The sequence below is a fragment of the Rhea pennata genome, chromosome 1, assembly GCF_028389875.1.
Source record: "Rhea pennata isolate bPtePen1 chromosome 1, bPtePen1.pri, whole genome shotgun sequence".
In the NCBI taxonomy this organism is placed as follows: Eukaryota; Metazoa; Chordata; class Aves; order Rheiformes; family Rheidae; genus Rhea; species Rhea pennata.
This window is the reverse complement of record NC_084663.1, coordinates 123229770-123242823: the sequence shown is the minus strand read 5'-3', so window position 1 is coordinate 123242823 and position 13054 is coordinate 123229770. Positions and strand designations below refer to the sequence as shown.

The following is a 13054-nucleotide window of genomic DNA, read 5'->3' as shown; positions in this document are numbered from 1 at the left end:
TTGGTTTCTAGTTTGTTGTTAGTATGCATTAAAAGAATTTTGAAAATTCATATGAAATAACCTTCACAATACCAGTTTGAATTTAGGTAAATGTTTTTTCTGATAATGTCTCAAATATTTCAGAGATCAGCTGAGACCATGCCTTGATAGTGGAGCTGATTTGCTGTAGTGGTTAGGACAAGGGAAGTTCTGCTTGCAGCTGTGGATCTTTCCTTGTGCTGGTGTTAGTGTTAGTAAGATGGTTTAGCTTGTATCTTCAGAGTGTATTCTAAAAACAAAGCGAAAACTTACCTTGCTGAGAATTGATTGGAGTTGGGTGAAAGAGTTAGTCATAGCTTTTTTTATGCCTGCTTTGTGTAGTACTTCAGACACTATTGATATATCTTTTAATGAGTATTTATTTAAAATGGGCAGGGGGGAACATTAAAGGTCCCGAGATGCTTAGTTGTTTAAGTGCATATGATTTATAATTTCCTTGAACTTCTTATATAGAAAGAGCCTGTTACATTTCTTCAAAAAGTCATTTTTCCCCCTTCAAATACCTGTAATCATCTAGTTAAGGAAATAAACTGCCTGAAATTCCTATCCAACAAATTTTATAAGCTACCCATTGTGTTGGCAGTTTTTGTATGCTCTAAGTAGTGACTAAATTGTAGAAGACAGTATGTTCATTTCAAAAAATGTCATAGTCTGAGTATTCTCTTTGGCAGATAGAGCAGGTATTTCATATTACCAAAAAATGGAAGGCCTATCTGCAAATTATATCTGTGACAGTAATACTAGAGGTAGGAGCGTGAATTTGTTAGAATTATACAAATCCAGAGATGAGACCAAAAATCAGCACAAAGCACAAAGAAACAAAGCAAAGCACAAAGAAACAGATTACACATTACAGCATCTGCAGATAAGCAAGTAAGCTCTATAGATGAGCCTGCATGTGGAGAATTTGTTCAAACTCATGTAGTAACTAAGGAATTTCTTCCAGGAAATTTGCTTGTGACTTACATGTTTTGGTTCTGGTTCCAAAGAGATGTGTTTTTTTTTTTTGTTTTGTTTTGTTTTTTTTGTTTGTTTGTTTGTTTGTTTGTTTGTTTTTGTAGTTTGAGAGTTGATTGACTTCAGGATAAATGTATAGTAGTGGGAATAAAATTAAATGTATAGTAGCTTCGATTAACTCAGCAGAATTCTAGTCTTTTTCAGTGCAGTTTGCTATGGAAAAACTTGTGGCATGGATGAAAAATTCCACTGTTGTAGGCAACCAAAAGCTAGGAGGTTCATCTATCTTAAGCAGCATTTTTCTTGATGTAAAGGCAAATATATGTCTCAATGCAACTTAAAAAAAATATGGACAAACACTACAATTTGAAATATATAATTGTAATGGTCTTATTAAATCATTTTAATATCACATATAAACCTAATACAAATTTAATATAGATGTTATCCATTTTGCTGCAGCTATGCTATAGCATAGCTTTGTTTTTATCTGTCAAACTATTTCTGAAAATAGCTGTAAAAGAACGTCATTCGAAATTTGGAAATAGGTGAACAAATAGAAAGTACATCTGAAGTTTGATACAGACTGCGAACCACTCACCTGTCACATACATTACTTGTGTCCATTGAGTACGGCAAGCCTATTTTATGCCTTACTACTGAAAAAAAATGTATTTTAATTTGCCATTTTACCCTGATACACTATATTTAAAGCTTAAGTCAGTAATTTGTTTTCTGTGTAGGTTTTTTCAGAACATTTCCTTATTTTATTGTTGACATTCATTATTTTGATGATTTGTACAAACAAACATGAAGTAACTGGACAAAAATACTAATATGGTATTAGGTATTGCAGAAGGGATTTTTAAGTGTTTTTTCTCTTCCTCTGAGTTTCCAATTAAAATAACCTAATAGAGCTAATTATTTTTAAATTTAATCGTGAAGTCTTTAATTACTAATAGTACTTAAAATCAAGAGGTTCATAATTGCATCTAAATTCTAAACATAGACTGTGAATTGGTGAAAGTCATGGGTTAGCCAGCTGGAGTTAGAGTTCGTTGGAATCTTAACCAGCTTTAGAGGACAATAGAGTCTTCTGCTGGTGCAAAACACCTTCCCTTCCGTTTGAGTTTAGTCAGCTGTTTCAGTTTAATGGCCTTTTTCTAATGATCTATTCAAAATTGAGAAACTGACTAGAAAAACTGAGAAGCTGGAAAAGTTGTGAGATTGTTGTTTTGTCTAGCAAACCTGTAAACACGAGACATGAGACAACACAAACATGAGTCATGAGACAACAGTATGGATTGTTAAAGGTTTTGACCGTCACGGTGAATAGAAACTATCAGTTCTGATTACTAAAAATGTCTGTCTGCAGTGCAGAACGTATTTTGATGTTAAATGTAATGCTTACCAAGTTTTAGGGAAGCTTTCCTCAAAACAAAATTCATTTCTAATTGGATTCAGGTTTCTAACTTTAGCTTTAATCAGTTTACAATGATGTGTAGTGAGTGTAAGGTAATAAACAGTGCATTTTATGACATGATAGAGACATGTAAAAAGAATCAGATCTTGGGAATTTATGCTAAACTATAGAAATTGCTTAAACAAACATGTTAATGTAGTGTATTTTTCTGCTTAGCAAAAAATACTGTAATCATTGGTATAACAAAATGTCCTTTAGGGGGAAAAATATGTAAATACAGAATAAAATAATATTTTAATTACTTAAAGCTTTTTTTTCTTGCCAATTGGAAAGAATGGATAAAATCTCATTGTACTTTGACTTTTAAATTAACAAATTATAATCTGTTATAGAAATTTGTTTTGTATTTGGGAAATCAATTCTAGAGTCCAGAAATAAATAAGAGAGAACTTTTCAATTTTATTTGTTTTCAATTTGTGTTACAATCAGTGAACTTGCAACATGGAATTCTCTGTCTTGTTGTTCGGAAGATAATCCTGATGACTGGTTAATGAATGTGTGTAGTCTTTTGCATTGTAAAATAATGTGAAAGTTTGGTAAAAGACTTGTATTTTTCAGAAAATTTATTATTTTCTCCAGTTAAGTATAATAATTTGGAAACCTTATTTCTCTTTCCCAGGCTGTTCGCTGCTATGAATCGCTAATATTGAAAGCTGAAGGAAAGGTCGAGTCTGATTTCTTTTGTCAGTTAGGTCACTTCAACCTCTTATTGGAAGATTATCCAAAAGGTAAGACTTTTTTGTTGTTTTTGCTTTTAGTGCCTCTGATAAATGTCATTGGGAGCTGTCATTTGATGAACATGACACTACAGAATCAAATGCATGTAGATAATAACTCATTGTTTTCTCCTGGTTTGTACCGTAGTTCAAAATAAGAATGATGATATCTTTACAAAGCGAATTGTATTGTAGCTTTTTGATCATTTCTATAAATAAAAGGCAAAACATTTCATTGGTTCAGGTACAAGTATGGAGTTTATTCAGTTTATACAATAGTGCATACTCATTGCTGCGTTTCTTTCTCTGCTTCATTTCCCTATGAACAGTTGTACCCATACCTCTGAAAGAAACATTGGGAGGTGGGAGAGGAAAAATGTGAACTGTAGAAGTTAATATTATTGTGGAGACACAGATGCATGGAATTATATAGCCTGTCTTAGGCTGGGCTCATGCTTCCATGTTTGTTCTAAATCTCAACAGCTAAAACAAGGCTGAAAGTGTTACTTACAGAATAAAATTATGCACTTAGAAAAACATTTTTTTACGTTCCATTTTAGATTCAAGACTGCAGAGTGGGCTGGTGGGTTTGTTGGTGGTGGGTTTTTTTAAGATCTCTGCTTCATTGGTTCTGTTTGTTTGTTTTTGAAATTTTCTGAATGCTTTTAGCCATCGTTGCAGACAGTGAAGATAGACCTTTATGTACGCTTGTGCTTTATTGTGTATTGGCCAATAGGCTGCAGTTTTGGTAGTAGTGTTGATTCCCAAATACACTCTTACCGTGATGCTTTTTGAGAAATAGGGTTAGATCTTCAGCTTCTGTCATTTCCCCTTTATGTCTCATAGACAGTCAGGTTCTGTGTCTGACAGCTTCCTCCCTTCCAGTGATTGTGGAAGTTATCAATGGGTAGAAAGTCTCTTTGGATCTTATTCTACATAGATAATTAGAGTAAATCAGAATAGTTAGTTTTTTCAGGGGATATCTTTTTTCATTATTGGCACTTCTCAATTTTAGCATGAATGCAGTTCTATCTGATGATTATTTGAGAAAACCAAACAGCCCCCTTCTCTCAACCTTCCCTTCCCCCCTGCTTCCCTAAATGCACAAGTTTTACAGTTATCTTGGAAGTAGGGAAGATAAAATAGACTGATACAGTGTTTGCATCCATGCATAACTGATGGTGGCTTAAAAGCAGTGTTTAGTGGTTTGGGCTGTGTGTGGAGCCTTTCATAACAGTGTGTCTATGTGTCTACTTGTTCATCATGCATACCGTAAACCAGCATGAGATAGAATTTGAGGGAACTTTTCTCATCTTTATTGTTTAGATGGGAAACGTTTGGATTTAACATTAGTAAGGAGGAATTTCCAGTTGTCTAAATTTAGTGTGTAAATTTAGAAGGCTTTGAGTGATGGATGTTGTCGGCCTAAGACATCTACCTCTTTCCGTTGAATATACGGAGAACTTGGAGACCTTGGAAGGCCAACTTGAACCTACATCCTAGGTACCTACAACTTCTACCTATGTATGAGGTAGCTTGTGTGATGTGATATAACTACTAGTGTTTCTGCTTCCAAAGCTAAAGGAAACATGGCAATATGTTTGTATGGAATTTCCTGAAGAATAGTCTGATCTCATATGTTTTTTTTTGGTAATATCTACCATCCCCTCTGCAAACAACTTTTACTGTTGTTCTGATTAGTGAAATGCAACTCAGTATGATGTGACTGCATTATGGCTTACTGAGTGTAGTATTTTATTTGTGAAGATAGTGTGGGATTACAGGCTGAACTATATTAATTCTGCTGTTAATAACATCTAAGAGTGACAGGACAATATGAGACAAAGATTACTGATGGGGAGCCTGTTTTGTACAATGCATATAATTAAAAGAAAAAAAAACATAAAAATACAGCTGATTGCTGAAAATAGCAGTTTTCCAGAACTATAAAGAAGTGTGAGCTGAACTATATGAGGAGAAATATTTAGACATTAAAAATCTGAATTAAAATACTTAATATTTTCTTAGCTGCCTCTAAAATTCACAATCATGAAAGATGTGTCAATTTAAACATGAGAAAAGTGTTAGTAATGAAGAATGAGAAATTAGGTGCATCTGGACTTTCAGACAAATGAGGTAGGGAGGAAACTACTACTAAAGGAGTTTGAATTGATAGGAAATACTGTAGCATCTAAGGGAAGTTAAAGATTTTTTTGAGGAACAAGTATGCTTGTTCAAATCAATTATTCCAGTCCAGAAGCAAGGATAGTAAAAGTGTTATCCATAATAAAAAAGATACAAGTATTCAGTAATTATTTCATCCCTTTAATTTGAAAGAAATAGAATGCTGGTGCATTCCATTCTCAGTTTAAAGTATGAATAAGTTTTACCTCATTCTCTAAATTCTGTTACCCTGAGTTAGCAAATATATTAATTACAATTATAATTAATTTTTTAAGACTTAAAAAAAAAAAAATCTTTAGAGCATGAAAAGTAAAGGGAATTCAAAAACTTCTTCATGCCTCTAATGTTTGTTTTAGAAAATTTTGAAGTCTTGGAAGTTCCAGAAACATAAGGTGCTGAAGCAGGATGATCTTGGAAACTGTAATCTGTCTAGCCTGAAATTAGTCTTGGACAAAGTCATGGAGAAATTGACGCAGGATGTAATTAATACAATATCAGAAGATAGTAGCATGACTAATGCTAGGCAACTTTTTTTTCTTGGAAGCCATTATATATACAGCGTTATATATAAGATATAAAGGTATATTTTTACTACAGGCAAATGTGATGCAAATGTTCTTTGTTTAAAAAATTATGCAATACAGTTTGTGCCAAGTAGAACGAAATTGTTAATTGATTGTAAAAGTCTGATCATTGATTTTCATCAATTAAGCAATGCTAGGTTAACAGTGAGATTTTAACAGCTGCATGTTCATATTTTCTTCCGTTTTGATCTGTCTCCATTAACTTTTTATTCACAAATACATAGACAAACTTGGATTATTCGGTTAGGTATACTCTTCGAGTGTTAACATTTTTAAGTGGTTTGTACCTTCTCATAAACCTAGTAACAAAAACTGTAGGTCGTTTCTATACAAGACTAGGACTAATGGCCTTGAAAGGAGGAGCTCTGAAAAGGATTCATGGCAGATTACTACATATTGTTATTGGAATTATCTAGGCATACACAATCCTTGCTGCATGTGCAAGGAGAATATCAGGTAGGAGCAGACTATCTTCGAATTTAGAATAAGTTGAGGACTGACAATAGATGGATTTAGACTTAAGTAAGGCATAGATATATATTTTTTAAATTGAAGTCTATTAAATATAGTAATTTTTCTAGAAGTGCAGTGTATTTTCTTCACTTTCAGTCTCTGTCGAAATTGAATATCTTAAAAAAAATGGCCTTGAAAAGAAGTGGTGAATTTACTTCAGAATTCAGAAGTGGTGAATTTACTTACTGAATTATTAGATAAGGTTCTTTTTCTCTCTATTATATGTAAGGTCAGCCTATAGTATCATGATATTTTTTCTTAGCCTTGAAGATAACTGAAGCTAGTTTGCAGGTTGTAATTTTTCCAAAATGCAATGTGTTTGAATTGCTGCTGTTACTTTAGGGGTTTTCTCTGCAGCTATGACATTGACTTGCCTTGTAAATTTTACTCTGCTACTGTTGGAGAAGGCATTAAGCAAAATGCTAATCTTTTTGCAGATTCTGAAATATTATGAGTTACTGGAGATTATAACCAGAGTAGATTGATTCAGTTTAGCAAACATGTTCCAGGGTGGTTTCTGTGAATTTGGCTTCAGGTATTCCCAAAGTGAGAACGTTCCCTGCTCCCAGTGAAAACTATTCTGTTCCTCCTCGATACCATTTTCTTAAACCTAATCTGGTGTCTTTTTTTTTTTTTTTTTTTTTTTTTTTTTAATAAGACAGTTATTCATCAGCAGATTGATTATTTTATTTCAGAGGCTTCCAAAACCCTTCTTCCCAGGGCATGTCTTTGGTGGATGGCATTCCCCCATCTGCTTGTTGCTGCTCTCTGATTTGTTCCCCAAACAGCTGACTGTGCAGCTGTCTGAGGAGCTGAACCAAGTGAAGAATAACCGAGCACACAAGTGACACATTGCCCCAGAATGTGAAACCTCAGCCTCAGGTTTTGCCAGGGAGATTGATTAAAGGCTTTTGGCATGATTTGGGTTGATACAGGCATATAAGTCATGTAGGCTTTTGGGCACTGGCAGAATTGTGAATCCAGCTAAGACTGTGGCAGATATCTGTCATCTGTATCTGTTACTTCATTCCTTTGGAGGGCCAGAGTTTTGCCAAATATGTTTTGTTGATAGTCTTAGAAGAAATGAATGCTGTATCAGTAGTTTGACTGAGGTGTTTCTTCTTTTTTTCATGACCCTGGTTTCCATAAGGAGAGCAGAGAATGATCTCTGAAGTTGTGGTTCTAGTTTAATGCTTTTGGAGCTCATGGACTTTGAAGTCACCTGTATTTTCCTTAAGGGTCTATATTTTGTAGACAGAGCATATGTATTGGCTGTGTCCCAACCTTTGACCTGGAGGACTCCTAGCAAGTGCACAATATGAGGCAAGTGCACACTATGAGGCATAATTTTATCTTTGGCCACCTTGAATTGCTATTCTCTAAGCAAAATGCCTGGAAGAAGATAATGGAGTTAATGAATTAATTGTGAAAAAACAGGCAAGTGTTCAAATCACAACTACTGAAGTGTAACAAATACTGCACTGGAATTATTTTTGTTATTGCTTTACTCAAGTGGTGATCACATTTTTGGTGCACTACATTAATTTTAACAATCGCATTTTGTATGTGGTTACTGACTGCATCTGAATGAATTGAGGAAGAGATGACTGGGTTTCAAATAATAATGCGATTTTTGTTTAAAGTTTTTTTTTTTTTTTTTCCATAAGTGTTAGTAATTACCTGAAGCGATGTTGCTTCTATTTAGAGGAGTTTGTTTTAAATTTCAGGCAGTTTAAATTATTGCTGTATTTTCCTGTATTCCTGTAGAACATAGTAAAAATGTTCTCTTAAGCTTAAAAATTACAATTTTCTCTTAAATAAAAGCAGGGGGGTTTGGCAATTGAGGATTCTTAATACAGAATATAACTAGACCATGTTTTTTGAATGGTTATCTGAAATTTTTTGATCTAGACAGTATTTTAAATACATGCTTAACTGTCAAAAGCCGTTTTGAGGAGTATGTTCTCTGAAGGATTTTTAGCTTCATGTGATTTTTGTGTTCTTTCACTGATACTGTAGGAAAGATCGTAAAATTCTGAGTGTAACAGGATTAAACATATGCTGGACTGAAAGTAGTTTATTATCTAAAGGATTTCTGTAATAGCAAACTCCCTGTCATGATTTATTAGTGTCTCTTACATGTTTAATGCCACTTAGTCTCCTGTGCAGCTCATTGTTAGGTATGACTGTGGGACAGTGACCTTCCCACTAGTTCGCTGCTGCATTATATTTCCAGATGTGGATGTGTACTTCTAAATAGTTTTCTGAGTAATTTTATTTAGTGATTTTTTTTTTCCTTCTTTCTTAAATATATGATTGCGTTTCTTTTGAGTGTCTGCCTTCCGTCTTCAGAAGACATACTTTAGGCTCCTTTGATTATATGTTGTCTTGGTACTTTCAGCATGAATCTCTAAAGGGAGATGAGAGCAGCCTCTCTCCTGAGGCCTTAGAACAGAAGACCTGAGCTGTGTTTTGCTGCTCTAAGTTCCACACTTTTTTATTTATTTATTATTACTATTTTTTTAAATCATTGACCCAACCTTGGAATCTCCTCAATCTTTTACATTTTTTGCGAACCCCCTAGCTTAGCAGTATCCAATTTGCTAGGTTAAAACATCAATGTGGATAAAACCTGGACTGCTTAGTAAGTTATTTGCATAATCTACAAATGTTTCCAGGTGTTTAACCAATACTTTACCTAAATAAGTCATCAGACTTAAAACAATGCATGTGCTCCCTTCCTTACTTCCCTTATGCAATTCTTCACCTAATTTTCTACATTTCCTTTCCTATTCTGACTAGATAGGTGCTAAGAAATACTGTTCACTTGTTTAAAAATTATCCTTAAAAAAAAGAGAAATTGCTATTTAGGAAAGCAAGTACTTATTTATAGAGAAGAACGTGAAGTTGAATTGATTTTGTAGTTCTTTTCAGGGATATGTCATCAGATTTATGTTTGCCCTTACCTTTCCAACTACAGTTTAAGTTTGAAATAAAACAGAAGTTTAGCAAGTCAAAAATCTGTAGTGGTCACATTTAGCCATGCAAGATGCCACTAGATGGTGTCAGTATCTAGCTTACGTTTTTGCTACTTAAGCACTAAAAACCTCAAATTTCTCTATGTTTGTATCAGTTTAAAAATCCTCCTAAATTTTCAGGTGTCAAAACAGGTCTGATAAAAGTAGATTGTAAAAGCTCTCCTTTAGTGACTATGTGATTTGTGATCAGATATGCTTTTTTTTTTTTTTTTTTTTTTTTTTTTTTTTTTTTTTTTTAAGACAGATAGAGGGCTGTCATTCAGTTGATACTTTGCTTCCCTTTTCATCTTTCTTCATTTGTTTGTTTAGGTAGTGGATTTAGACTGGACATGATGAGTGAGACTCTCTACCTATTATTGAAACAAATATGTACCTTGTAAAGTTTTACCAGTTTCTCATATGTGAAGTAGATTAAAACAAAAAAATCCTAAAACCACATGCAGAGTAATTATATAAGAATATCTTTCATATTGTTTATGTGAAATCAAGGAATCTTAAAAAGGAGGAAATAAGGAAATGGTACCATCTATGTCATGACTCTGAGAGGAAATGGAGTCTTACAGAGCAAATAATCAAGGCCAGATCATTCCGTGTTATATTAAAGATATATTAGGTATTACAAAGTGGCCTGTTCCTGGTGGCTGCAAAACCTTCTTCAATAAGAAGAAATCAGCAGAATGTAACTGTATGAACTCACTGAGGGTGAGCTGTGTATTAGGTGGCAGAAGTTTATAAGATAGATTCCTAAACTGGCTTGGATTGTGGAACAGTCAAGGAGGTTCCTTACTGCCCAGGATAATTTTAATTCGTTAGGACAGTGAAAAGATTGTTTTTCTTTTTGGAACTATTTTAGGGAAACTCTTTTATTCTCATCAAATGGTATAGCTGACTCCAAGTGATCTGACAGGGTGGGGGTACCTTTGGGTCAAATTAAGCTATTATTCAAAGTAGAATGGTAAAATAATATTAGTTAGAACTTATTTGATAAGAAATGAAGTCCTGGGCATAAGGTTGGCAACATGGAGGTCACTGCAAGCTCCTTTACTAAGAATCCATGAGTCTGTCCTCCAGTATTGTTGATGTCTGAACGGAGTCTCTCTGCTTTGTGACTTTTAAGAGAATTTTCTGTGGTTGACTACCTCCTGTTAGAAATACGATCTAATTCGCAGGGAAAGAAGGAAGATTTTCCTAATGTTGATACTGAATCCGCTTCTGACAAAATGTGCATACTGTAAGATGCTGAGGAGTTACTTGCATGTTGAAAAAGACACCTCTGTATATTTGACTTCCAACAAAACAGTTCCGTAGGCTTAGGAATTTCAGCAGCTAACTTCTAAACTTTCAAAGTTAAAAAAATAAGTTTCAAATAGAAGTTTGTCTGCAAAATTCAACCTAAGAGTGATTTCAAAGCACTCATTTCATTATGGTGCTCCATAGCCCTAGATCAATTTAAATGGATTTTTAAGGCTCGCTGTAAGTTGGATGTAGTAGAAATGCTAAGATGCTTGATTTAACTTATTTGTAGTAATAAATTTGGATTTTTTTCAATCTTTGCTCTAATTCCATTATTCACATGATTTGTGAAAGTTATAGTACCTGAAATAAGATATCTGAAATCTTTAAAGTTTTTTTTTCAGGTACTATAACTTCTGATTTTTAACCTTTATAATATGTTTTAGATGAGAATTCCCTCACTTTTAAAAAAAGTGCATAAACGATTCTCAAAACTTGATTGAGAGCATTAGCTTGCTTATATGTTAATTATTTAAAAGAACCACTGCTTTTTTCCCTGTAGACAGCTTGATTTAATTCTTCTTGGAAAACTGGTTTAGAATATGTTTTGTTTTTTTTTTTAAGACATCTTAACTGAAAAGAGGTTATTCATGTCAACAGGAGATGACAACTATTTTGAAAGAAGGGCAATAGTTCATAGAAATCTTTCTAATAAAAATTATCTCACCTGGGAATGACTGGTCTTGGATGAAAAATAAAGGTGCAAATGACAGTACATCCTTTAATGTTTTTCAGAAAAAGCCACAAATACATTATACCTATGGTTATCTTTTCACTTTCTAATAAATGAAAGTATATCATCATGTTAAGGTCATAGCGCTGATGAAGCATCGGCTGTGTTTCATATAGAAACTTGCATAACTTGTTTATTTGTTCGGCAGACATACTTATTTTTCTCTTAATCTAGAATAGATTTTGTGGTTCTAAGGTTTATGCTAATTTCCTGTGGTCATAAACTTAAATGAGCTTTAGGGAAAAAGTTGCTTGTACTTCTATAATAGGCTTTTTAGATAAAATGTGTTATTTCAATACGTGGGATGCCTACCTGTTATCTGTTGGCAGCATCCTTACCAGTGACCCACTTAGGGGGTAGAAACTAGTGTGGTAGAGTTCAGGTTTATGGTTTATGTTTTACTGCTTTAAACAACTAGGCTTTCTTTTCTTTACTAGAATTTCAGAAATCTTGCTTTCAGAATTTCATTTCAAGCCTGTTCTGAGTGCAAGATTATTCTTACGGATGTGTTTGATTAAGAATATTTCATACAGGCCCTGACAGAAGAGTGCTTCATTGAATCCCCCTTTTCTGTCTGTTCCTTTGGTTCTTTACAGCAAACCTTGAGCATTTGTGGAGCAAATGCTTAATGCAGATGTATAAGAGGCAGAAATAAGCTTTCACAGGCAACTCTATATTGAGCATTTGTTAAATATCTGTAATTGTGCGTTCTCTTGTTGTCTAACTCCCCTGAGCAGGAAAGGGGCAAGCAGTTCCTGTTCGCAGGTGCAAAAGACCTCTCCATGATTCGTTGTTGTTCTGCGTTTTCAGCACAGTGCTGAGAGTTTTAGTATTAGATCTTCAGGAATTAAGTATTCTGCTGCTACCAGCCTCTGTACAGTTGTCCTTGAAGGAAAGCATGGATCTATGGAACCTGGGTTGCTGAACCCAGAAGTGTCATTGGGAACTTTAAAACACTTAAGAAGAGGACTGTATTCTTTCCTCAAGAAGAATAATGTAATCTTCCTTACAGAATAAGAAGAGAAGACCTTCATTGTATCTATGAAATGTGCTTCAGTAGTTCATGCTTTCCAGGTATGGTGTATGTAGTTGTTTTAATGGTAGTGTGAGCCTGTTTCTTGGGGAAATTGCTAAATTTTGTTGAGGAGTGGGAGAGGTAGAAATGGAAATGAAAAGGAAATAATTTGCAAATGTTAATACTCCAGGGAAATCTGGTGGAATATCATGGAGCAAAAACTCCTTTCTTTAATGTACCAGCTTTTCCAACCGTATTAAATGGAGATGCTAGAACTTACCTAGGCAAGTTGCTTTATGAGCAAGAGGTGTTAGTGGAGCCTGTTTTTCTGCATCTCCTAATTTTCCTCCTCCCCTGACATGTGCTTTGTCAGATCTGAACACAGTGAATACCCCCAGGTCTCTTCTCACCTTTTTTTCGGTGCTGCTTAGCTCTGTTCCAGTATCTCTGATTGTTTGTCTGGGAAAAGAGGCCACGCATGCTCTGGCTGGCCTAGAGT

At 34.3% G+C, this 13054-nt stretch overlaps 1 protein-coding gene across 8 annotated transcripts in view; it reads left to right on the top strand.

Moving 5' to 3' along the window:
- KDM6A (lysine demethylase 6A) overlaps window positions 1–13054 on the top strand; it is a 158802-nt gene that overhangs the window by 29297 nt on the left and 116451 nt on the right. For all 8 annotated transcript variants that reach the window (XM_062599581.1, XM_062599574.1, XM_062599564.1 and 5 more), the window contains exon 3: window positions 3099–3207. In XM_062599581.1, the coding sequence (XP_062455565.1) occupies window positions 3099–3207 (109 nt within the window). The remainder of the gene's footprint in view (window positions 1–3098; window positions 3208–13054) is intronic.